The 27500-nt window shown below is 42.4% G+C and overlaps 1 protein-coding gene across 1 annotated transcript in view; it reads left to right on the forward strand.

Moving 5' to 3' along the window:
• Positions 1-27500, forward strand: part of LOC127433331 (metalloprotease TIKI1-like) — a 67921-nt gene that overhangs the window by 35077 nt on the left and 5344 nt on the right. The window contains exon 5 of the mRNA XM_051685133.1: positions 20686-20776. Coding sequence (XP_051541093.1) covers positions 20686-20776 — 91 coding nt within the window. The remainder of the gene's footprint in view (positions 1-20685; positions 20777-27500) is intronic.

The following is a 27500-nucleotide window of genomic DNA, read 5'->3' on the forward strand; positions in this document are numbered from 1 at the left end:
AATCACCCCAGTGCAGACTGAAGCTGATAAGATAATGTTGTTCAGGGTTAAAACAACAAAGAATGCCTGCGAGACAATGTTAGCCATTAGCATTCCATTGTACATGATCATGGCTCATTAGCACAGATCTCAGGTCAGTGAGTGATGACAGGAATTCTGCTCCTCTCAGAATCGTGTACTCAAGTGACGCTCACAAACACTTTAATCTTGTCAGTTGACGTGTTGTGTTCACACCTGAAAGATCTTTATCATGTCTCACGTGATTACCACACTGTTTCCTCACACAACGAGATCTTATTAATCATTACTACACGGCTCTCTGGAATACTCGATTGTGATTGGTCATTCGTAGCAATCTGCAGTCAGATATTTGTGTATAATGACACTAAACTGCATATTTTGATTTTGTTATTTTGTTTGAGATACCACATTCATTTTATAGTTCTACACTCTTACTGTGTCAACAATCGACTCATTTGTGTCTATTTCTGTTCCTCCAAAGGAATTTTAGGAAAACATCAGACAAATCAGAAACAAAGTTGATACATACAACATAACTGAGATCTCCTTTAGGTTTCCTGAGCTATTGAGGAGCAACATCTGAACAATAACAACTTTCCTCTGGGCGCTCACACCACACAGACATCAGTGCAGTTTACAGCTCTTCATAAACACTTGAATCTGGTCATTTAGTGTGTGTGTGTGTGTGTGTGTGTGTGTGTGTGTGTGTCGGGTTAAAGCAGGTCTTCACAGTCTGCTGAGTTTGTGGCTACAGGAAGTGTGTGAGTGAAAGCAGAGATGGCAGCAGTGCACACTAACAAGGGCTCAGTTTCATGCAACGCTCCTGAGGGGTTTGCTTTACAAGACGCCGGTCCTGAGAGGTGAGTCTAAGTGATCCTGATTCAGATGAGAGCGCTCTCGGGGCCCGATAACACCAGTGAGAGTCGAGCACAGAGAGAATGATGTATGACCACAGTGGAGGCTTTTATAGATGCCGTTATTGGTCACGTTAAATCACCGCTGATATCGGCACATCACCTACAGCTGCAGTCCTGAACTCATGTGTCGCAGATCTGTTCTGATCGGGACGCATACATCAGAGAAAAAAATGCTAAATACAAATAACAAAACCCAACTATATAATCGTGGATATTTAATAGAGAGAGATTAGAAAACAGTGATCACACTCGTATGTTGCGTGTAACCAGCGAAGACAACTCAGAAACTTAGAAAGACTTGTTGTCTATTTGTTGTCTGTGTGTTAATCTGTGGCACCCAGTTGTTCTCTTTCATCATATTCAGTTCAGATGGCAAATCTACGACTCAGAACTCACATCACTAAAGGAAGCGATCAGAGTTGCTGTTTATTTCTGATCTGGAAACAGACGGATGATTGTGGCATGAAATACGATGAGTAACGTACAAATCAGAGCTCACTTTTACCTCCATATGAATTACTCAGCTGTTGTTTCCTAAGGAAACGCCCCATTTTAAGGACTTCTTAATTGTTTCATCTAGACAGCAATGAGATTACATTGAGATCAGATTGAGACTTTTGCTGCTGTCTCCTGCTGAATAAAGACTCCAGTAATCTCACGTGAGTCTCCTCTAGAGTTTCACGAGAGATCTCAACAGTGTCTTACATTGTGCTCGGATTAGCTACGATACCAGAAAATGCAATCAAAAGTCACAGATCTCAGTATGAACTCAAACATTCCTCCAATGCTGATCTGAGCTATACTATCTATATTCATTTTAGAGCTCTGTGCTCTTTCTGTATGTCAACAATTGACTCGGTTGTGTCTAATTTTATTTCTCTAAGCTAGGAGAAACATCTGAGACAGAAGTTAATCCTTGAAACAAAACTGAGAGCTCCATTAAGACTCCTGAGCAATAACAGATCAACCTCTTTAGATAAAACCCAGAAATTTAAATATTTGTGGCAGCTGGCATGTGGAATGTGGTTGTTCGGTTCAGTGTTTACATTTCACTCTGGGTTTTTTCTTTCTTTTCACACTCAGTGAAGTTAAGGAACTGGTGGATTTTTGGGTGTAAGGTTTTCAAAGAATATTGGAGCTTCTCAAGATGCAACCTTTTAAATCAGACGTTTATAATAATTTCCCCTGGGTCTGTCAGATACATCTTGTTTTTAAAATCTCTCATCTCATGACCTGACATTTGCAGCAGCACTAAACAGCCGCAGATCCTCATGTCGCTCTGAACGGTTGTTAAAGCGCAGTGTGTTCTGGGCCGCCGGTGACCTACTGTAGCTCTGTGGCCTGTGCTTTATGAGGCGGCTGTTTGGTGCTGCTGTGATTTATTGCCATATGAATGACTGTGAAACTGTTTACGAGTGCAGTCTACCAAGAACCACAGTCTTGAGTCTCTCTGAGCACTGACAGCACTGAAGAGAAGCTGAAGATCAGCCGAGACATCAATACAGAGATGCAGCGGATTCTGGAATCATTGTCACGAGCTTATGCTGATGTGCAGCACTGTCCTGTTGGGTATTTTTATTAGATATTTAAAAAAAGTGAGTGACTATTTGCACTGTGTAAACAGCACCTGCCACACACACAGCATGGCTATTTGCACTTCAATAGTTTGGTGGAAACACAGAAAATAAGGACAAACTGTGCCCTCATGTGTCACTGCAGTGGCATGGGGTGGAACAACAAAGTGTTTGTGTTTTTCTCGTGCGAACATCTGCCTTTTCTCCCATTTTACCCCATTCTGGTTCCTGTCTTCACTCTTAATATTTCCTTTAATATGCTGTTAAAGATTTTCCCATCAAAAAACAGTAAAGAACTGGCAGCAGGGTTGCCAACAAGTTACTGTAAAATTAACGGTGTCTTGCTGTTGCTGAAATTAACAGCTAGATCCTGTTTTTACAGATACAGTATACAACTGTAATTTAGCAGCATATAGCTGTCAAATTACATACTATCTACGGTTGTTGAAATGAACAGCTTCCCAGCATGCACTGCGGCATGAAGAAATTACTATTTACTGGTTGTCACAGTTATTTACCGTTCTGTTCCAAGGACTCTTATTTTGATATGGTTTTTGTCCTCTGTCTTCAGATTTCCCCAACTACATTTCCCATAATGCACTGCCCCATCACTGCCATATGTTTCCAGTCCTCCTCACCTGTCCTCCATTCCCTCATTAGCACCTCTGTATAAACACCCTCTAGTTTTTTCCATTCCTTTGTCAGTTCTTGAATTGTTACGTTGTTATGTTTAGTGTGATATTTGTTCCACTCCAGCGTCTCTTTATTAAAAGCCTGAAAGTTGATCCAGCGTCACCTCTCTTCCACTCCACTAACCAGCGTGACACTGGTTTATTGTGACGTTGTTTTTGTTGCAGTCTAAGTTACTTGTATTTAAATGTTCAGCTTTTACTTTTTTACGTAAAAGTATGTTTGTTAATTGTCACCATTGTTGCGTTTTGTATGCCGAGAGTTGATATCTGTGTGTGTCTTGTCAACTTGTGTTGTGCTGTAAGTTCATCAAAAACATCAAACACTCAATTTTCTGATATAATTTTGCTGAAATATCCTTTACTGTTTTTACTTTTATGTTTTATGTGTAATGCATCACTATTGACACATATAGTGCCATTTGCAAGGTAGCATCGGACATTCAGTCTTACAAATAGCACAGTGCATCAACTTGTGTTTACTTAAACACACATTTTTACAATTTAATTTTATTTTATTTTATTTTTTTTAGCCCAAATACATTGCCAAAGCATACATGCTTATTCAAGCGCAAAGACTTATGGGTATTTCACCATTATAACCCACAATACAGTGCTATACTGTTATTTTACTGTGTACAGGTTTTTTTTTTTTAAATAAATGATATAATGTTCAATCCTGGCAACATTTTACATGTGATATGTACATTGCTTCAAAGGATGATTTATACTTTTTTTTATTTGACTTCTCATTAGACAGACAAGTGAAGGCTGATGTGAGATGATAAAGAACAGAGGAGTTGATGTGCCTCAAACTTTTTTCATGGGGGGTTTTAAAATATAAGTTTCAAAATGCCACTAACTTTCACCAAGATGATATCATGATTTTAAATCTTCATTTTCCCCTAATGCCTTGCAAACAACAGCTATTTACCGTAAAACTAGTCACTTCACAGGGAGCCTGCTCTTGATCTCCCAGAATGCAACATTTTTAACAGCAAACTATTGTATTTCAGAATCACAGTGGATTGCTGTAGGAATTTGGTCGTAAATTTACAGCAATATTTTAGTGATACTATTTATAATAATAAATACAAATTAAATAAAAGGTTGATTTCCTCGCAGTGATTTGGTCACGCTGAACGCTGAAAGTTTAACCATGGTTTTACTATAGTAATTCTGCAGAAATCATAGTTTAAATGCAGTTAACAATAGTGTTACTACAGTAATAAGGGGTTTATAGAGTAACCATGTTTAATTTTGAGGTTATGATTTTACTACAATATACCATGGTGATTCTATGGTTACTGTAGTTAAACCATGGTTAATGTTTGTTAGTTTAGGGGTTGGTGCATGATGTCTGTGGGACTCTAAATAAACACAAAAAACACATTGCAGTGATGCCCATGTACTACTGTATGTTTTAGTATTTAATAAGGAGTGTAAATAGCATCTAACACTGTTTGCACTTTGCGCAAAGAACACGCGTTTTGTTGTTCTGTTTTAAAAAAGTGTTCGTTTCAAAAGAAGTTGAGCTCGACAGCATTTGTGTCATAATGTCCGAACAAGTTCGTCCATCAGTTTTTTCTGATGGAACTCGAACTGTGGTAAGAACGGCATGACATCATAAGCTCGGCAACCTTTAGATTTACTGCATGTTTAATAACAATATGTTTTATTATACTTATAATAGTTTAGTTACGTTGAGATGAGTTGAAAGTATTTTTGGTAATGGACATTGTGCCACAAATGCTGTTGACTGAACTGAATGTGCATTGAAATGGGAACGTTACACACAGACTGAACTTTAAAGGATAGATTGTGTGTGTAAGGTCTCACTCCAGATAGTTTGGACCACAGTGGGACTTTATGCAGGTAGAATAAATGTGCTTTTGATTGGCCACCGGTCAGTTACATAATTTACTGCTCAACTGGACACAGACAAACCCAAAACACATCCCTGAAATTAGAAGTTCAGCAGCACCAGGATGTCCGAGCAGTCACAGTGAGCTCATGTGACCTGTGAACTCTGACCTCACATGACCCAGAGCTGTGACTCCTGGAACACAGTTTAATGTTTTTTCCCTGAGCGAAACTTCCAAACCCGAGTCTTGTGAAAGAGACGAGAGCATCACGTATCCATTTATTATCAGTCGAGTGATGAATCATGACAGAAGACACAGAATGATGAAGAGACATCTGACACGGTTCTCTGCTGCAAAAAATTAAATTAAATTAAAATTAACCCAATTTCTCATGTCCCCAGACCGTAATAAGGAATATAAAGTACCACCTGTTTTCAGTAGGGGGCAGTAAGAGAAACTCCAGCTGTACAGAGAACAAAGCACACTCAGCAACAGCTCAAGATGAGAACGTGTTCTTGCGTTCAAAAACAGCTGGACGGAGCGCAGTTGAGAACGCAGGGATCTCGAGATGTGTTTTTCTAAGTTTCAAACTACGTTTAACTTGACACAGCGACCTAAAAACACTGTTTATGACACGACAACCAAAGTGAGTCGCTCCAAAAGCATCCGTCTGACGCATGTGTACATTGACGCATCCTTAGAAAAGCCCTTATAATAAATCTATCGCGGACTGATTGACGAATTCAACTGCAAATGGATTGCTGTGAAATGCAGGCCAATGATAGACTGATGTTCAATAAAATGGAAATAAACAATAAATTGCCTTCTAAAGACACTTTTTGTATTGTATTGTCAATGCTTTACTCGTCTGCCACAATGTAATGCATTTTAATCATCTGAATAGTTATATTCCTAAATATATTGGATGTATAATTATTTATTATATATTGTATTATTGTTATTTGAGGGCTTTTTCCAGCAAATATATTTAAGCCTTCAGGTTTTCCATTGTGTGTTGGATGTTTATGTCAAGCCATGTTTTTGTCAAGTTTTTAGTCATGTTCATATTTAGTTAGGGTATTTGGATTTCACGTTCTGTAATAAACTGCACTTGGATTCTCTTCACTCCTTCAGGGGACGATTCCCCTGATGTAGCCGTATGAGTAAAACTGCTGGGTTCATAGTCGGTCAAGTATTCTGTAACGGTGCTGGCAATGATGATGATGACGACGACGAAGGAGGAGTGAAGAGTTTATTACAGAACGTGAAATCCAAATACCCTAACTAAATATAAACGTGGCCTGACATAAACATCTACACTCACATTCAATACTTGACAACAGAAAACATGAGGGCTTAAATACAAGACATGGGAGAACAGAAACCAATAAACAAACAGAACTGATAACAAGATAATTAAACAATAAACCAATGAAAACATGACACATGAACATGAAAATCACATGACAAAGGAACAGGAACTAAACATTTCAAAATAAAAGACATGAATCAACAAAATACGCATGACAATTTGATTAATTGATCAGCATATCATGTAATGAATTCGATTAAACCTTTTAACCCTAGAATGCAAAAGGGGGTTAAATTGACCCAGAGGTGTCAGACGTTTGGAATATTTTATCAATAAAAATATTTATTTCCTTGATCTTCCATGAAAGCCTCAAAAATCTTGTTTGTGACCCTCACCAATGTCATTTTCATATTTCTTGGTCATAATTTCAGAAAAAAATAACATTTTTCTATCACTACCTCAAGATGACCAATATGCATTTCCTATGTAAGTTTTCTATTTTTGTAAGTTTTTAAAATTTATGACAGATACATTTTGACGCACTGACACTGACACTGACTAAATGATATGTTAAATCAGCTAGCTAGCAAACTGCTAGAGCTAATACTTGGGTAGCTAGCACATTTTAGCAAGTTGGTAAATTTTGTCTGGAAATACTGTATTTTTTAACCTTCGGGACATTTTTGTCTTTTTCGTTTTTGTTTTTTCAATTATTTTCGCTGTGTTAATGCCAACGACATACATTTTGTCAAAGGTGTGTATTTTTGGGGGAATTTTTACATTTCAACCTCAGTTCCTATAATACATCTATAATACACTGTGTACACAAAATAGTTCCACTCAGGACCTTCAGGACAAAAATGTCCCCATTGAAACCCAATAAAACTGCAATATTTGATCCCAGTGCCATTAAAGCATAAAATCATGAATTCTATGATATTATGTTTTCATTCCGGAGCCCTGGCTTCAAAATATACATTTTTAATATATTCCACCAGATGGCGCCATTTATCATGTTTATCCTATGGAGCAAATACAAGCTTTTTCCCTATTTTCTGTTTGCTGTATTATAGCGCACTGCAGGACAACTGAATAAATGATGCAGATAAAATTGTGTGTGTGTGTGTGTGTGTTGGTATGGATGTCAGAGTGTGATTTGTATGTGTGTATTGAGAAATGTGTGTGTGTGTGTGTGTGTGTGTGTAAAAAAGGCATTATGTAAACAAACTGGCATTTAAAGGGTTAAAATCCTGAAAATGAATGAATATTTGGTAGTTATGATCAGGACACAACACTGTCATAATGAGAAATTATCTGAGATTTTGGCATTTTATACCTGTATGTAGACATTTTTTAATTGGTGTGTCGAACTGTTTGTGTCATTACGGAACACGATGTTGGTTTAGAGTGTTTATATTCTGACTGTAACTCATCCTTGAGATTTCTAGCTGCATCCACCAAACTCTGCACAGACCTTCAGACTGTTCTGACTCGGGCTGCTGTGACTTTTCTGACTGATTAAACTTCAGAAATCCCCAAACTGTCAAAACAAAACAATCTATACAATCTATCTAAACCTTCAGACTTCAATTTATAAAAAAAACTACTTTAAAGTTTCAGGCAACGCTTTGTCAAGGCAACATCAAAGTTTGTCTTGACAACCTAGTTTATACACTGATTTCTCTTGTGCAGTGCATTATGGGTGTACGGAGTGGATTGGGTGTCAGTGATTTACACATGAGTAAAAACAGACTCACACACACACACACAGACTCCGTTAACGTGTTGAGTATGGCATGTGTCCATTACTACCATTAGCATGATTACACTGACGATGCAGATCTCACTCCAAAATTAAACACGATTAAAACAGGATGTTGACACACACACACACACACACACACGCACGCACACACACACATCAATACAACTGTTTATTTTTGCATGAAGGTTTATAATGAACCGTTTGTGAAGTTTGACAGCCGTGCTCACGATGAACTACTGTTGTTTGGAAAAGAGCTGTTTTAAATTCTGCACACATTTTCCTTTTGTGTCGCATGGAAAAATAACAGCATACAGGTTTGGAACAACATGAGGTTGAAATGACAGAAGCTGAACTCTTCCTTTAATTAATCAAGTGACTGTGGCCGTCATTGTGTGTCGGTCCTGCTGTAGTTTAAAGTTGTTGCTCATATAAAGTCTGTGCGCTCTTTGTTGATCGTTTGCTGCTATTAAAGCTGATCCGTCCCTGTAGAAGCGTTTCAAATCTCCCCGTATCACACGCTGCCATCACTTCACATTCCCTCTTTTGTGTGACGTGACCTTTCCATTCACACCGACTCCAAAGCACAGTCTGTTATCTGTCTCTCTCTCTGTCTGTACAGATGTAGTCTGTAGATTAGCAGACAGACAGGTGCTGCATACTTGCCTTTCAGCTTTACTGATAAACTTCCTCCGAGTGTTTTGGCAGGTAGATTCTGTCGAACGCTTCTCTAAAGCGCACGCTGTTCCCAGTTTTGCCTCTGGAATTCTCTTTCATTATAATTCAGGCATTGCGCAGGTTTTTATTGGCGGTGGTGAACGGATCTTTGGTTAGTGAGATGCTATCTGTGAATCTGCCCACATCTGCAGCCAAAACACATGTAACGTGTATTCACACAGGCACAAAGAGCGTCTACAGATCGGCAGGATTTCTCCTTATATAGACATTATTTTGAATTTGTTTTTTCCCCCCAAATATTATTTTACCTGGAATTATTCTTGGTGCAGATGACCACACACAATAAATAACAACAGAACAGATAGTGTTTTAATGAGGTGAGAAGTAGAGTTCGAGAGGACAGTAATTAGTCAATGTAATCTTTACATTTAGTCAGAAAGGTGTTTAATGCATTACATTTTAAATTCTTGCAATCAGATTACACTGACTGACTTTCAAATAAGTTAATGACTTTTAAGCACACTGCTTTGGGTTACACATTTCTCAAATAATGTTATTTATGAAGAATGCATTTAAATCATGGATTATGTTCATTTGTTGGTGTTTCTGAGCCCTTAACGAGCCATTATAAGAGAAACGTGCTGACGAGTTTGACTTATATAGACATTATTTTGAATTGGTTTCTGTCAGTGTTGTAACTTAAAAGTAACGTAATTAGTAATGTAATTTCTTTTTATAGTAGTAAGTAATCTGATTATGAATTTGACAGAATTAGTCATTTGTAGTGGATTACGTTTTTGAATAACTTACCCAACACTGATATACTGTATATAGGCCTAATATTTATAAATATATATGAAATGTGTCTCATACGCAGCAAGAAAGTATTGTCACAATCGCTGGCTAAAGAGTTATGAGTATCTCTCAAACCCACAACGCAGAAAACCTCGAGTCCCATCAGCGCTTTGTTAGTGAACTGACAGCATGTGGTTTTTCAACTAACCGCCGGCGAGTGCCGCTCATTCAGGATGAATTTCAAGCACTTAGAATTAAACGATGTTAACTGCCATTAAACGTTCCTCTGCGTACACTCAGCTCGCACGTGCTTCCAATAATAACACAACGGTATTATAAAAACATGTGCTGGAGTTGTTTTGTCCCATGCATTTAGCTCGTTCCCACTTATAACGGATTTCTGCTCGTCCCGAGTCTCCTCTGAAGGTCTCCAGTGTGTTTTCAGTTGCGCTCGACAATAATTAAGATTTGAAATTCCGCGAGACCTATGAAATTTCCTTCAGTAAATGCATCATGACAGATTTGGACGGAGGTGTAAAGAGTATTAATGAGCACGTAGCTGAGCGTTAAAATAACACTGGGGAGATTTTATTTGGCTCTTTTGCTGGCACTGGTTCTTTGTTGGACTTCAGACAGTGTTTACATCCAACACCGTGTTTAATAAGCCAAGATGAAAAAACACATTTATGCCAAGACACGAGACTCCAACAACAACAAACCTTTCATTTCAACTTATTAGAATCACCTCTATAGATCCAGGTTGTGACGTTGGAAGCTCTTTGTACACTTTGGACACATTTCTGACTTTTATATTAATACATTTTCAGTGGGACTAAAATTAAATGTACAGACATTGTTTCCCCATTGCAGTTACTAAAGGCATAAAGTTGTATTTCATAGTGCACAAATGGGTTGATAAGTTGACCGAGTGAGCTCTCAATTCAGACTTTGGTCCAATTCTCTACACAAGTGTGTAAACGGACACAGGGCTGCAGACTAATATTTGAGAGCGGTGCCACCAAGTTCTCCAGATGGTAGCTCCAGTGGGGGTCTGGGGGGATAAAGTGAAAAAATACAAGACAGAAGCTAATAAAAATAGTCATATTATTAGTGCATTGACCAAATAAGTGCAATTATACATAATATTACATTTTTTACCACTAACCTAACCCTAATGAACATTTGACAGTAAAGTATTCATTTTGATTTGCACTAAATTTGATTTGCACTAAAACTGATATTAACATCAGTAACATCTGTTCAAAGTTAACACCTAATTATAAAGGGCTAAATTAATTTCTGTAAGACAAATTATGGCATTTTGTTATGAAACAAAGTAGTCTGAACACATGTAGAAACTATAAATTCAAAATATAAGTCGTCAAGTCATTTTTCCCATAATTTATTTATTAGAACTTTCAGTAAAAAAAGGTTTATGAATATGTATGAATAGATTTCTGCCAAAATTCCATTCTATAGTTAATCGATTTAGAATGTTGGGCCAGTTAATATGATTTTAAACTAGTTTAATCAGTGAAATACGTGGGGTTATCAAATGGGTTTGCACAGAGAATATTGTGCCAAATTCAAACGGGTGCCGGGTCACTTCTCACTGGTTCTCAAAGCGCTGTTACTAATGCAACTGCAGTGTGCTTCATTCACGTCTGTGTTTGTGTATCTCTGTAAAGTGTTTCTGGCCATAATCTGAAAAGGCTCCTACAACACAGGAAAACCCAAGTGCAGGAGTATTATGTCTAGTTTAGTCAGAACTCTCTCATGTTAAATGCACTCTGTGTTTCAAATATTCATTCTTTCTGTTCTGATGTGGCAGTAAATGATTATTTGACTCGGTCGGCACCCAGACGAACTTTACAACGACAGCGTTTGTCTGGCTGTGTTCCAACAATTAGTGTCTCCTCAGTAGATAGCAGGCCATCATTTTGACCTACTGGTTAGTTTCCTCTGGCTACAATATCCCATTAGTCCTGCTATTGTTGACGAGGGCAGCTTCTTCACGCCCTTAACCCTGATCCCGCGTCAGTTAAAGGTTAGCGCAGGAGCCAGTCTGTCCGGTCTGTTAAATGTCAAAGTCTGACCTCTCAGGAATGAGCGAGTCTGTACATTTTCATCGTAATTACCACGTTTACTCAGCATTGCTGCAGTTTTACCTCAGGCACAGGGTTTTCTCAACTAGTGCCATCAGATAGACAGCTAATAATAATAATAATAATAATAAAGTAGTGTTGTATTGATGCATGAACTGCAGGAGAATATAATAATATATAATCATACAGTCTCTCTGCTGTAGCTCTTGTTCGCTCTAATACGATTCTAGTGCTTGAGTTTAATAGATGATGTGAAACCCCTTCAGTGTCGATTGACAAAGACAAATAACAGCTGTGGTTTAGTAAATCCATAATCTGCCTGTAAGCAGAAGGATAAATATACAACAAACGACACACGATACGAGAATTAACTGGAAACTTTCTCTTTGGTCAGAAACTCTGATGTGTTTACGGGTGAATAAAACGAATTGCTGCTGGATTCCTCTGACACAAACTCTTGTTACAAAGCCCGTCTGTGACAGAAGATAGATCTTACATCTTAAAGAAAAACACAGTAAGAGAGACTGCATCCCTGTCCATCTTGGCCGTATAATGAGTAGTTACATCCCATCATCCAACATATGTGTGCTCCAAAGTCTGAAGAATAAGTGTGTGATTTTTAAGAATTGTCATTACTGAACACATATTAGAAGCACTGATGAATTTTTCACAATAAGACCAGGAACTTGTGTTAAGAATCAGTCACTTTCTGCCTACAGCAATTCATGTTGCATCAACAGGCGCTCTCTATCACACACACACACACACACAAAGACACACGTGCACACACAGACACACACACTCACACACAGACACACACACACACACACACACACACACACACACACACAGGCACACACACACAGACACACACAGACACATGCACGCACACACACACAGACACGAACACACAGACACACACACAGACACACACACACTCACACGCACAGACACACACACACTCACACGCACAGACACACTCACACACACAAACACGCACACACACACACTCACTCACACACACGCACAAGCACACGCATGCAGACACACACACTCACACGCACGCAGACACTCACACACACACACACACTCACACACACACACACACACACACACACAGACCCACACACACACACACACACACACAGGTGTGTAATGCTGTTGCAGTTGTTTATTAGTGCCGTATGCCTCTCGCAGCTCTAATATAAATATTACGGCGTATGGAAAAGAAACTAAATTTAAGATGTGCCATTTGCTCTAATAATTGGAGAGGAAGCTGAGGGACACAGGACGCTTTCTGGACGTGGGTCTGTGGAACGTCGCCACCTGAGCGCATGAATACATGCAGTATAATGCGCCTAGTTGACGGGCCCTTAAGAAAACAACTGCATGCACAGAGCGGGGCCGCGCTAAAAGCCCCAGCTCAGGAAGTTTTGAATAAAAGCTTTTAGGCGCTTAGCAGCTCTTATCTCAGCCATCGATCTGAGCGAGTGGTTCTGAGTGCTCCACGTGAGACGTGCCGAGTGTTTTCTGTGGATTTGCTTTGGCATGAGCTCAACAGTTCACTTACAGATCAATACAGTCATTCACAGCAGTTCTGTGTCACTCACTCACATGAATCAGTTGGATTTAATGTGTTTTTTTTTAGTTCCTGAAAACAGAGAATGTGAGTTTAATGCCTCTCATTGGCATTCAGTTCTGGCATTAACACTAATGTCACAATTCGCAGCTGTTTGCTAATAAACTCAGCAAAAAAAGAAACATCCCTTTTTCAGGACACTGTATTTTAAAGATAATTTTTTTTAAATCCAAATAAATTTACAGATCTTTATTGTAAAGGGTTTAAACAATGTTCCCTATCTGTCACTCACTCGACATTGTGTCGATGTAGTGACACTAGAGGTCACTCTTGGGAGCCCTGAACACCTCTGGTTTTTGTAAAAAGGCCAATGGGAATTGGTGAGTGGAATTTGCATGCCACTCCCCCGGACATACGGGTATAAAAGGAGCTGGTATGCAACCACTCATTCAGATTTTCTCTTTGGAGCCAAGCGGTTGCATTCAGTGCACTGAATTCAATTCAAACTCAGTTCTCTTTACCGTTCACCTAAAACTGCTGGATTTATGGCACATTTCAGCGGCTTCTCCCCCTCTGCACCCGTGGAGTGCAGAGAATGCCCCTGGGCGCTTCGGCAGAGCAAAAGAGTATATTCTAAAAGAGTATATTTTCTTTCTAAAAGATCGGCACACACGGAAACGTCTTTTTAAAGTTGTCTTTCCGTTTGTGTGTTATTCCGGGTTGCGGTTGTTATCTCTCTGCTTCTGATGGCCACAATCGCTGTCTTACGTGTCTGGGCGCTGCCCACGCGGAGTCATCATTCGTGGATGGGTCTTGTCCTCATTGCGAGAACATGACCATGGCAACGTTGTGGTCGCGGCTTGCATTCGTAAGAATGCAAGCCACCCCAGTGGCTCCCCGCTTTGGTCCTTCTACCTACGGGTATGAGGCCATGCCGGTTAGCACTGGGGCGATTTGGGGACCTCAATGGGAGCACCTCTGCTGGGTAAACCCCCACGGACCTCCCATTCCCCAGCACGCTCGCTTGCCACGGTCAGGCTCTTGGATGAGACGCCGGCTCGTCTCACAGCGAGTTCGACTTCTTATTCGGCTCTTTTGAACCCTCGCGGCTCGATGATTGGTTCCTGGGCCCAGAGCGCCGCTCACGGCTGTGCCCCGGTCCCTTTCTTCCCGGAAGTGTACGAGGAGCTGACAAGATCGTGGGGGGCACCTTTTACTGCCCGATCCCGATCTTTCAGCTCCCCCGCTCTCACTTCCCTCGATTGTGGGGCAGCCAAGGGGTATTTGGTGATCCCCAGATGGATATGGCGCTTGCGATGCACTTGTGCCCCCAGAGTGCCGCCACCTGGCAGAGGCGCCCGAAGCTCCCATCCAGGGCCTGTAGGTTTACATCGTCTCTGACGGCTAAGGCCTACGGTGCTGCACAAAAAAAAAAAGAGCTGCACAAGGGTAGTTCTGACCCGGGATTGATGCAGGAACTGCACTCGGCGACTGACCTCGCTCTTACTACAGCCCTTACTTCTGAGTTCTGAACCGGGCCTTGCAAAGACTCCCGTTCAAGATGCTGAAGCAAAAACGCATTTTAGCGAGCGTCCGGCATTAAGATTGGTTCGCGGTGGTAGTCCTGTGGTTTGATTTCGAGGGCCGGGCATACCAGTACAAGGTCCTCCCCTTCGGCCTGTCCTTGTCCCCTCACGTCTTCGCGAAGGTCGCAGAGGCAGCCCTTGCCCCACTAAGGGAAGTGGGCATCCGCATACTCAACTACCTCGATGACTGGCTGATCCTAGCTCACTCTCGTGAGTTACTGTGCACACACAGGGACCTGGTGCCCAGGCACCTCAGCCGTCTAGGGCTTTGGGTCAACTGGGAAAAGAGCAGGCTCTCCCCGGTTCAGAGCATCTCTTTTCTCGGCTTGGAGTTGGACTCAGTCTCGATGATGGCGCGCCTCGTGAACGAGCACGCACAGTCAGTGCTGAACTGTCTGAAGGTGTTCAGATAGAAGGCAGTGGTTCCACTGAAACTTTTTCAGAGGCTCCTGGGGCATATGGCATCCTCTACAGTTGCCACACCGCTTGGGTTGATGCATATGAGACCATTTCAGCACTCGAGTCCCGAAATGGGCATGGCGCCACGGGATACATCGCGTGGTCATCATGCCGATCTGTCTCCACCTCTTCAGCCCTTGGAACGACCTAGCATTCCTATGGGCAGGGGTTCCCCTAGAGCAGGTCTCCAGGCGCTTTGTGGTTATGACAGATGCCTCCAAGACGGGCTGGGGCGCCGTATGCAATGGGTCCAGCTGATTTGGAGTCGATTTGGTCGAGCACAGGTAGACCTGTTGCTTCCCGGGAATCCTCCCACTGCCCGCTTTGGTATGCCCTGACCGAGGCACCCCTCAGTATAGACACGCTGGCACACAGCTGGCCCCCTGGACTACGCAAATATGCGTTTCCCCCTGTGAACCTACTTGCACAGACCCTGTGCAAGGTCAGGGAGGACGAGGAGCAGGTCATCCTAGTAGCACCCTGCTGGCCCACCCAGATGTGGTACTCGGACCTCACGCTCCTCGCAACAGCCCCCCCCCACACCCGGCGCATTCCCCTGAGGAAGGACCTTCTTTTCAGGGACGGGGCACCATCTGGCACCCACAACCAGACCTCTGGAATCTCCACGTCTGGCCCTTGGATGGGACGTGGAAGACGTAAGTGGCCTACCACCCGTGGTGATAGACACGATAACTCAGGCTAGGGCTCCCTCTACGAGGTGCCTGTATGCTTTGAAGTGGTGTCTGTTCACTAAGTGGTGTTCTTCCCGACGCAAAGACCCCCAGAGATGCGCAGTCGGATCGGTGCTTTCCTTCCTGCAGGGGAGGCTGGAGGGGTGGCTGTCCCCCTCCACCTTGAAGGTGTATGTAGCTTCTATAGTGGCACACCACGACACAGTGGACGGTAAGTCCTTAGGGAAGCACGACCTGACCATCAGGTTCCTGAGAGGTGCTAGGAGGTTGAATCCCTCCAGACCGCATCTCATTCCCTCATGGGACCTCTCTGTAGTCCTTCGGGGTCTACGGGGAGCCCCCTTCGAGCCCCTGGAGTCAGCTGAGCTTAAGGCACTCTCTTTGAAGACTGTCCTCCTGACTGCGCTCACTTCCATCAAGAGGGTAGGGGACCTGCAAGCGTTCTCTGTCAGCGAAACGTGCCTGGAGTTCGGTCCGGGCTACTCTCTTGTGATCCTGAGACCCCGACCGGGCTATGTGCCCAAGGTTCTCACGACCCCATTTAGGGATCAGGTGGTGAACCCGCAAGCGCTGCCCCAGGAGGAGGCAGACCCAGCTTTGGCATTGCTGTGTCCGGTGCGTGCCTTACGCATCTATTTTGATCGCACACAGAGCTTTAGAAGCTCCGAGCAGCTCTTTGTCTGCTTTGGTGGACAGCGGAAAGGAAGCGCTGTCTCCAAACAGAGAATCACCCACTGGGTCATTGACGCTATTGTGATGGCATATCACGCTCAGGACATGCCGCCCCCCGTGACGCTACAAGCCCACTTTACTAGGAGTGTAGCGGCCTCCTGGGCCCTGACCAGTGGCGCCTCTTTGGCAGACATCTGCAGAGCAGTGGGCTGGGTGACACCCAACACCTTTGCGAGGTTCTATAATGTCCAGGTTGAGCCGGTTTCGTCCCGCATGTTGTCAGGTCCGAACAGGTAAGTTCCGGGACATTTGGCCGGGTGTACCGCTTGCGTATAGCACCTTTCCCCTCCCATGAGGTGAAGACGTGCGCCTTTGACTCCCAGTCGTGTTCACAAGTTGTGATACCTAGATGACTTTCCTCCTTAGCCCTGTGGCAGACGAGTTTGCGGAGAAACTCGCTGCCGGCCCAGTACATGTGCTAACTAAGCCCTGTGCTGGGGTAGGTGCTCCACATGCGCTGGTTCCCCATAGGAGACCCCATGTGATATATCTTCTGCTAAATCATTTCCCTGTCAGTAAACTGCATCTTCCCAGTCACCATGCTTGTAGAAACTCCTCCCCCCTCGGGTAGGACCTACCATGCAACTTCTCCACATGACATACTTCCGACAAGACTCGGTAAGACCATGTGACGTATTTCCACTCGAAATACCCCCCCTACTCTGGGCGGGGTGTGGTCTCCATGGTGTCTTCCCCTTGGGAGTGACATCCCCCCAACATAGACATTTATGGCCCCCAATCGGTTAACAAATTCCACTCTTTTTGGGGAGAAAAAAGAGGAAAAGAGGCCACGGCTGTGCTAGCCTGTCCCTATTTGTTGGGCAGTTGACTTGTTCCCGAAGGACTGTTTGACGCTCATAAGAGCGTTGGGGGAGGTTACGTGATGACCTGGTGTGCTGGCTACGAGGCACACAGCAGTCTGCCCGTCTCGCACCGCCAGTCCACGTAACACAGTTCAGCTAGTTGTGGCGTTTTGTATAGGAACCCCTAGTGTCACTACATTGACACAACGTCGTGTGAGTGACAGATAGGGAATGTCCTGGTTATTTTCGTAAACTCTGTTCCCTGTTGGAGGGAATGAGACGTTGTTTCCCTCATGCCACAATGCTGAACTACCCACTGAAATGGCCGGGACCTTGTCTCGGCTCCTCAGCACAAAACCTGAATAAGTAGTTGCATACCAGCTCCTTTTATACCCATATGTCCGGGGGAGTGGCATGCAAATTCCACTCACCAATTCCCATTGGCCTTTTTTCAAAAAGCAGAGGTGTTCAGGGCTCCCAAGAGTGACCCCTAGTGTCACTACATCGACACAACGTCTCGTTCCCTACATCAGGGAACGGAGGTTATGATGTGGCCAGGGCAATAAATTGCAATGTCCGTACTGTTAGACGCCTAAGACAGCACTACAGGAAGGCAGGAAGGACAGCTGATCGTCCTCGCAGTGGCAGACCACGTGTAACAACACCTGCACAGGATCGGTACATCCGAATATCACACCTGCGGGACAGGTACAGGATGGCAACAACAACTGTCTGAGTTACACCAGGAACACACAATCCCTCCATCAGTGTTCAGACAATAGGCTGAGAGAGGCTGGACTGAGGGCTTGTAGGCCTGTTGTAAGGCAGGTCGTTACCAGACATAACCTGCAACAGAGTCGCCAAGGGCACAAACCCAACATTGCTGGACCAGACAGGACTGGCAAAAAGTGCTCTTCACTGACGAGTCATGGTTTTGTCTCACCAGGGGTGATGGTTGGACTTGTGTTTATCGTTGAAGGGATGAGCATTACACCGAGGCCTGTACTCTGGAGCGGGATCGATTTGGAGGTGGAGGGTCCGTCATGGTCTGGGGTGGTGTGTCACAGCATCATCGGACTGAGCTTGTTGTCATTGCTGGCAATCTCAATGCTGTGCGTTACAGGGAAGACATCCTCCTCCCTCATGTGGTATCCTTCCTGCAGGCTCATCCTGACATGACCCTCCAGCATGACAATGCCACCAGCCATACTGCTCGTTCTGTGCGTGATTTCCTGCAAGACAGGAATGTCAGTGTTCTGCCATGGCCAGTGAAGAGCCCGGATCTCAATCCCATTGAGCACGTCTGGGACCTGTTGGATCGGAGGGTGAGGGCTAGGGCCGTTCCCCCCAGAAATGTCTGGGAACTTGCAAGTGCCTTGGTGGAAGAGTGGGGTAACATCTCACAGCAAGAACTGGCAAATCTGGTGCAGTCCATGAGCATGAGATGCACTGCAGTACTTAATGCAGCTGGTGGCCACACCAGATACTGACTGTTACTTTTGATTTTGACCCCCCCCCCACCTTTGTTTAGGGACACATTATTCCATTTCTGTTAGTCACATGTCTGTGAAACATGTTCAGTTTATGTCTTTAGTTGTTGAATCTTTTTATGTTCATACAAATATTTACACATGTTAAGTTTGCTGAAAATAAAAGCAGTTGAAAGTGAGAGGACGGTTCTTTTTTTGCTGAGTTTATATGTTCATTTCAGTGTTTTACAGCATCTTTTCCAGCTGTGATGCTTAAAGGACTCAATTGTGCACAAGCCTCTGGCAATTTTTGAGACTTCAAAATAAATATTATTAACTTCTGAAGTCGTGCTGTAAATTGCTTGTTGTTTCATACTTGTGCGTCAGTTTGGATAAAAGAACTGCTGAATGAATGAAGATAAATGTAAATCCTGTAAGTTACGTGTGATAATTAGAGTGTGTGAACCCCCATATAAATACTTAAACTATTGACAAAGGATTTACTTTCATATGCATGTCAATATTGCTTTTGAGGCGTAGTGCACAACCTGTATGGTCACTAATAAGACATGAGCATGAGTGTGAGTTTAAATGTACGCTTGTGTTTTTACAAGAAACAAGCCGAATGCAGTTAATGTCTGAAGAGTCGACTTGTGTTTCCATGAATGCATTAACTCTGATTAAACCCATATCTGTGATATCCCTCCTGCACGCTGTGTTTGTGTTAGCAAGTGCTCAAAATAACACAGAATAACACACAGTATATAGAATAAAATACAGTATATATGTCTCCAGAAAAGCTTCACTTTTACTTTAGATGGCAGTCGATCAGTCAATGGTTTTCACACAGATTATATGTTCATCAGAAACATTCCTCAGCTGGTTTTTCCACACATAAGCAGTGAGAATATATTAAATATTTACAACTAGAATTTTTTTTTTTGCCATGTATAACAGTGTCTCAAACCAGGAGCCAGTAAAATCAGTGACCACAAAAGATCACCCACAATAACAACAGCAGCAACTCAAAACTAAACTAGATCACTCTCATTATTATTAACTTATTTGTCTACACTTCAAGTGCCTGATGTTATCACAGCAAAATACATGATGTCATCTGTGGGAAATATAGAACTCAAACCTCTGTGAATGTACAGGTAGTTTATAGTGATTAACTTCATTTCAGGAAATCACCAGAGGCCAATAGAGTTCTCATGTTCAACACACTCTTCCTGTAACACACACTATACATGTTTATACTACATTGTGTGTGACCAAATGTCCCCACTAGGATAGTAAAACCTGAGAAAACCTACACTGTGGGGTCCAGCCAGCGGTCCCCATGAGGGATGTGGCTTATTAAACATACTAAACAATGTTTTTTTGAAAATGTAAAAATGCAGAACATTTTCTGTGAGTGTTAGGTTTAGGGGTAGGGTTAGGGTTAGGGGATAGAATTTATCGTTAGATCTGTATAAAATCCATAAAATGCATGGAAGTCTATGGAGAGTCCCCACAATGATAAAACATGTTTGTGTATATCAGTGGTCATCAGTCACTTACTGTATTACATTACAGACCCTTCCGCACTGCAGGCTGTGTGTGTGTGTGGATTAACTCTAAAGAGAATTAATGTTTGTATTTCAGGTCATTTTCTGGGAAACAATACTGTGATTGACGTGCTGCGCAGCGAAGGATACAAGATCGAACACACACCTGCTGGACAACAGCTGCACAGGTAACACAACTCGTGCACAAAACCTGCTTTCTTTTGGCAAAATCACAGTAAGTCAAAATGAACCGTTTGATCTGTGAAGTCCTGAAGCATTTGTGCTCCAGACATGAATGATCCCTCAAATCAATCACCCTGACAACAAGTCAGAACACCCTGGCAACCACTCAGAACACCCTAGCAGCAAGTCAGAGCAACCTAGCAACCAATCATAACACCCTGGCAACCACTCAGAAAACCCTAGCAACCACCCAGAGCACTCTTGAAACCTCATAGAAAACCCAGCCAACCACCCAGAACACCCTGGCAACCACTCAGAACACCCTAGCAATCACCCAGAGCACCCTAGAAACCACTCAGAACACCCTGGCAACCACTCAGAACACCCTAGCAACCACCCAGAACACCCTGGCAACCACTCAGTACACACTGCAACCACTCAGAACACCCTAGAAACCTCCCAGAACACCCTGGCAACCACCCAGAACACCCTGGCAACCACTCAGAACACCCTAGAAACCACCCAGAACATCCTGGCAACCACTCAGAACACCCTAGCAACCACTCAGAACACCCTAGAAACCACCCAGAACACCCTGGCAACCACTCAGAACACCCTAGAAACCACCCAGAACACCCTGGCAACCACCCAGAACACCCTGACAACCACTCAGAACACCCTGGCAACCACTCAGAACACCCTATAAGCCTCCCAGAACATCCTGGCAACCACTCAGAACACCCTAGCAACCACCCAGAGCACCCTAGAACTCTCCCAGAACACACTGGCAACCACCCAGAACACTTTAGAGTTGTCTGTCGTGTCACCCCTGAACTGTAGTAAAGTCATTTTAATTGCTTTATTAAAACACTCCAGGGGACAAAATTATTGCAGAGAGAATGTGTAATGAAACAGAAATAAGGTTTGTGTTTTTGAGCGATGGATCTACCAAGTTTTCGCTGGTTTTCTGTGTTTAAAGTTCTTTTTGTCCTCACTGTGGGATGGCATTATTATTTCAGTCCCAGAGTCCTGCTGTTGTGTTCTGGTTAACTGCATTACGAGTGCCATCATCACCCATTAATATTTCATCACTTGCACATGCCACTGCATTTCACTCAACCCAAGGCTTGCATTCTGTTTATTTATTTATTTGATATCTGTTTCACCAATATCAAATGGAAACCATTTTCCAAATAAGTGCAATCTCTCATGTGTAATTTCATTGCACAGACCCAAAACAGATGTTCGTTCTGCTCGAGTTCCGCAGAAAAATCTCTCGTCTTCAAATAATTGAAAAATTCGTCTGATAATTATCTTCTATTGTTTATGTGTCTGTCTGCGCATTTGTCCCTCTTCAAAGACAGTGTGAGTTTCTGGCTGTAAATGTTCGGCCATTCACTGTAATCTATTAAATCATGTAATTGCACCATTTGAAGCAGCGACAACAATTTTGCATCAAAAATAAACTGTTGCACAAGAGATGTGAAACTTGAGCCCTGCTTTTACATCACAAAATCTGCTCTGGATGCCGTCCATATATGAATCTGGTTTACACACACTATAGGAAGCTCTGATGGAGTATTTGATGAATAAGATTGTGTATTATATGTTTTGAAGGCGTGGAAAGAGATGTGTCGATTAGAAATCAAGTAGCAATACAGCACATTTAATTTCCAAAAGCACGTCCGGATCCACATCTCTGAAATGCTCATTGGTCAATAGATGTGCATGTTAGAGAGCACTAAAAGTGAAATGTTTACAATTATTGGTGAAACGATGAAGTGTCATGTTTGAACAGAAACCATTAGGAGCACAGGGAGGGAATTTACTTTGGTAAATAGTTTTGCGTTCCCTTGCAATATCTAACCTTTTTTAAAATGAACCATGCTTTTACTACAGGTTATTTAACCATGATATTCCATAGTTAAACCATATTAATATAGGACATTTTTTTTAATAATAATTCTGCCCAAAAACACAGTTACTACAGTTTTGCGTCATTTCCATTGAAATCAGTGCATTCAGCATGCAAACTCTTATTTTTCACACAGAGCCGCACACGTCCAGATTAAACAGGGTTTGAAGGCGAGACACCTGATTGACTGATTCCAGTGTGACGTCAGCGCAGGGCGAGTGGTTACCCGTCTCACTGAATGACAGGGCCTCCTGGTGGGCTGCGACGAGCACACATGCGGCCTGAACGCACCGGAGCTCATAATCACTTGCAGAGGGTTCGACGGTCTCGCACTCGCGGTCAGAATGGAGCCATTGTGTGAAGAGCTCAAGGTTTCACCAACACTTATGCAGAAATATGACTGTGTGTGTGAAAGTGAGAACTCGCAGCTGCGATGATCAGTGCTTCATGTGCTCAACTACAGCGCATTTTACTGCGAGAATGATGTCAAAGTTCACTCGCAACATCAGAGCATGTTGTGAACATCAGAGATGCATGTGAGAGCCATTGATTATTTCATTCAGTTTATTATAAATCTCCTCCAGCAGATCAGATCAGTGCAGGTCGCTCAAACGCTTTGACTCGCTGCAGGAGTGCAGTAACATCTGCATGTGTTCAACACACACACACACACACACACACACACACACACACACACACACACACACACACACACACACACACTAAAGCAGTAAAGTGAATCTGCTGTTGTGTTTTTATAAGTTCTAGTTAATGGATTGAAGTGCATGTGTGACATGCTGTCAGTTACTTCATAAAATCATTTCAACTCGTCCCTCAGTAGGGATGGAAATCGTAAGGAATGTAACAATCCCGATTCCTCTTGAAGATTCCATTTACGATTATTTGGTACTTCTAATGAAGAAACGCTTGAAAAAAAGAAATGCAATTCTACTGGATTTTCTGCCCTCAGCAGCCTGTCACTAAATGATGAGATCATTTCAGATTTTAACAGAACAGATTCTTGCAAATGGTGTGTTTACACAGACTTTTTAATTAAGGATTTATTCATTCATTTTTGTAAAATACCACAAATTAGAATAAAACTGATAACGTATCTTTAGCTACACATTTAGCATGTCAACAAAAATCCAGTAATTACCCTGAATTCTTGGCTCATTTTATGCCTGACATGACGAAATGATTGACTTGCAGTCCTGTAAGTTTTTGATTCTCTGAAAAGAACCATCTGAAATTATTCGTTCGGTAAGAAGTGCTGTATGTTTTATGCTGTAGATCCAAAAGAACGTTCGTTTGGGAATCGGACTTTGCTGGTTGTGCTGTGTGTTTGAAACACTGTCAGAGTATTTTAGCACAGTGACCAATTCAAATAATGTTCAAGAAATGTTAACGGAACCGAAAGTCATGAAAATCACTCGGTTACAGTATTTTTAAAAATGGAACTGGTACTGAATAAGAACCGGCTCTCAGTTCCCAACCCTATCTCTTTTAGTTTGTAAGGGACAAAATAAAATCACAATTACAGTAATGCACCAGAATAAACAATATCCTCACAGTTTTGAAAGTATAACCACAAATCTTGATGATAGAATATCATACTAACTCTGTGTAAAGTGTTATGATGCAACTATTCATAAAGCGCCACTTACATGCAGCACATCACCAGACATATGACCGAATGATTCATCGAAATAAAATCGAAATCATGATATGACCTCGTGCGATTATCAAACGGCACGGGCTGCGATTGAATTAAATAAGTAAATATTTACGAATGTGCTGCCTGCGTGTAAACGAGGTCGGTGTATTACACATACTCTGAGCACGTATGAGGCTCCGGATCATACAGGAGTGTTTCAGTGTTTTCAGAGCGGTTTTGTGCTCAGTACATGCAAATTATACCTGGTGTCCTGAGTGACAGATGTGCTCCGAGTTCAGTCACCGGACTGAGCTCGGAGCACATCTGTCACTCGGTACACCAGGTTGTGCTGACGTGCGCTGAGCGCATTATATTTAAAACGCTCTTGATTCAATACTTGCACATCTTCCTTCAGTTTTCCGCCAAAGGGAAAGGACTGCATAGCAATGCCACATCTAAGTTAAGAAATTATAACAAAAACACAATGCTATTGGATAACAATATACTGTAATTCTGTAATATTTTTAAGTATTGTATTACAATTAAATAATATTCAAGCTGACTGGGTTCCAAAAAAATAAAAAATGAAAAGTGGGCTGAGACTCTTTCACAAAGTGGGAAGGGTCTCAATAGATACAGTGTGAATGTGATGAAGATGATTTTTTTCCCCTCTGTCTTTCACAGTTTTGTTTATTTTATTTATTTTTATTTTCTCCACTTTTTTCCCCAATTTGGAATGCCCAATGCGCTCTAAGTCCTCGTGGTGACGTAGTGACTCAATCCGGGTGGCGGAGGACGAATCTCAGTTGCCTCCACGTCTGAGACCGTCAATCCATGCATCTTATCATGTGACTTGTTGAGTGCGTTACCATGGAGACGTAGCGCGTGTGGAGGCTTCACGCTATTCTCCGCGGTATCCACGCACAACTCACCACGCGCCCCACCGAGAGCGAGAACCACATTATAGCGAACACGAGGAGGTTACCCCATGTGACACAACCCTCCCTAGCAACCGAGCCAATTTGGTTGCTTAGGAGACCTGGCTGGAGTCACTCAGCACGCCCTGGATTCAAACTCATGACTCCGGGGGTGATAGTCAGCGTCAATACTCGCTGAGCTACCCAGACCCTCCGACAGTTTTGTTTATGAATTTATTTTCATTCTTTTTAACAGGACTCAAGTGTGAACACCATTTTTAAGAATAATATTTCCAGTTTTTTTTTCATATTTCGTAGTTCAAATCGCAATCGAAATATTTTTCAAACTATTTTTTTGTCCAAGTCTTTTAGCCCTAACCAGACGTTCCACTTAGAAAAAGAGTCCCACCAGCTTTAAAGGACTTTTCTTTAAAGAAGCACAAATCTGTGTTCCACTGAGACACTTACAATGGAAGTCAATGGAGTCAATTTTTGGAGGGTTTAAAGTCAGAAATATGAAGATTATGATTACATATAAACACACATTAATTCTTCTGTTAAAACTCATGGATTATTTGAGCTGTGAAGTCGTTTAAATCGTCATTTTTACAGTGATTTTAGTATTTGTTGTCATCACATCATCATGGCAACAAAGTTGTAAAATTGGCTTTAACTTTACACAGATGCGGTTAGTAAGCAAGGGATAATCCACTGCTAGGTGTGCATTAAACGATTTTAAATGGGTTGCCTCTGCGAAGTGCATATACAAAATAACAGTTCATTTGATCTAAGGGCTGTTAAATCTGCAGCTCCGCCTGTTCTAAATCACACACTTGATCAAAACTGTGAATTTAAATGCACAATCCAAAATAATAATAATATCCACAGAATGTAGAGGGGCTGGCACTCCAGAGAAAATGTATTACATTTGTATTCAGTTGATGTAGAAAAACCGTTGTTACAAATGTTGCAGTGACAGTAAAAGTAGCACTTATGGTATGATAAGAGGAAAACCATTCAAAACACTCTGGAACCTGCAGATTTGGACCTCTGAGACATCAGTATGGTATCCATAAAGCCTGCTTGATTAACTGAATTAATGAAATTGCAATTTGTCCTCGCATGGTAGTGCTTCACTGTAAACAAACAGCACTTCTCCTTCAGCATTTGAGTCAGAGATGTGTGAGTGTGGGGAGACCTCTAGTGGCTATAGGTGACACAGAAATACTCAAACTAGCTCATCTGGCACCAACAATCATGCCACGCTCCAAATCACTGAGATCACATTTTTCCCCATTCTGATGGTTGATGTGAACATTAACTGAAGCTCCTGACCCATATCTGCATGATTTTATGCACTGCTGCCACACGATTGGCTGATTAGATAATCACATGGATGATTGTTGGTGCCAGACGGGCTGGTTTGAGTATTTCTGGGATTTTCACACACAACAGTCTCTAGAATTTACTCAGAATGGCGCCAAAAACAAAAAACATCCAGTGAGCGGCAGTTCTGTGGACGGAAACACTTGTTGATGAGAGAGGTCAACAGAGAATGGCCAGACTGGTTTGAACTGACAAAGTCTACGGTAACTCAGATAACCACTCTGTACAATTGTGCTGAGAAGAATATCATCTCTGAATGCTGTTCTGAGATGCGGGTTGGCGCTGTTTTGGCAGCACGAGGGGGACCTACACAATAATAGGCAGGTGGTTTTAATGTTGTGGCTGATCGGTGTATTTTGAACCAGGAACATTCCTCGTGTCAGAGTTTGAGAAGCATTTGTAGATATGTGTTGGATCTCTTGGGTGGTTATCAGTTATTATCCTCATGATTCCTGGTATTGTGTTCTTATCTGTCAACTCTCAGACTTTACGTTTAGTTAAACCTGTCCATCAAACACACACAGATGGAGCTGATGTGAATGGATATCACACACACACACCCAACAGAAACAATCAGTCTTTTATGAAACCATCATTGAGAATATGTAGGAAAAATGTGTTGCATTCCATCTCACACTCACACACACACAGACACACACACACTCACTAACACACACTGACACACACACAGACACACACACACACACACACACACACACACTGACACACACACACACAGACATACACACACTCACTCACACTGACACACACACACTCACACACACTGACACACACACACAGACACACTTACACAAACACACAGACACACACAAACATACACACGTGCAGACACA

The sequence above is a fragment of the Myxocyprinus asiaticus genome, chromosome 4 (genome assembly GCF_019703515.2).
Source record: "Myxocyprinus asiaticus isolate MX2 ecotype Aquarium Trade chromosome 4, UBuf_Myxa_2, whole genome shotgun sequence".
NCBI lineage: Eukaryota > Metazoa > Chordata > Actinopteri > Cypriniformes > Catostomidae > Myxocyprinus > Myxocyprinus asiaticus.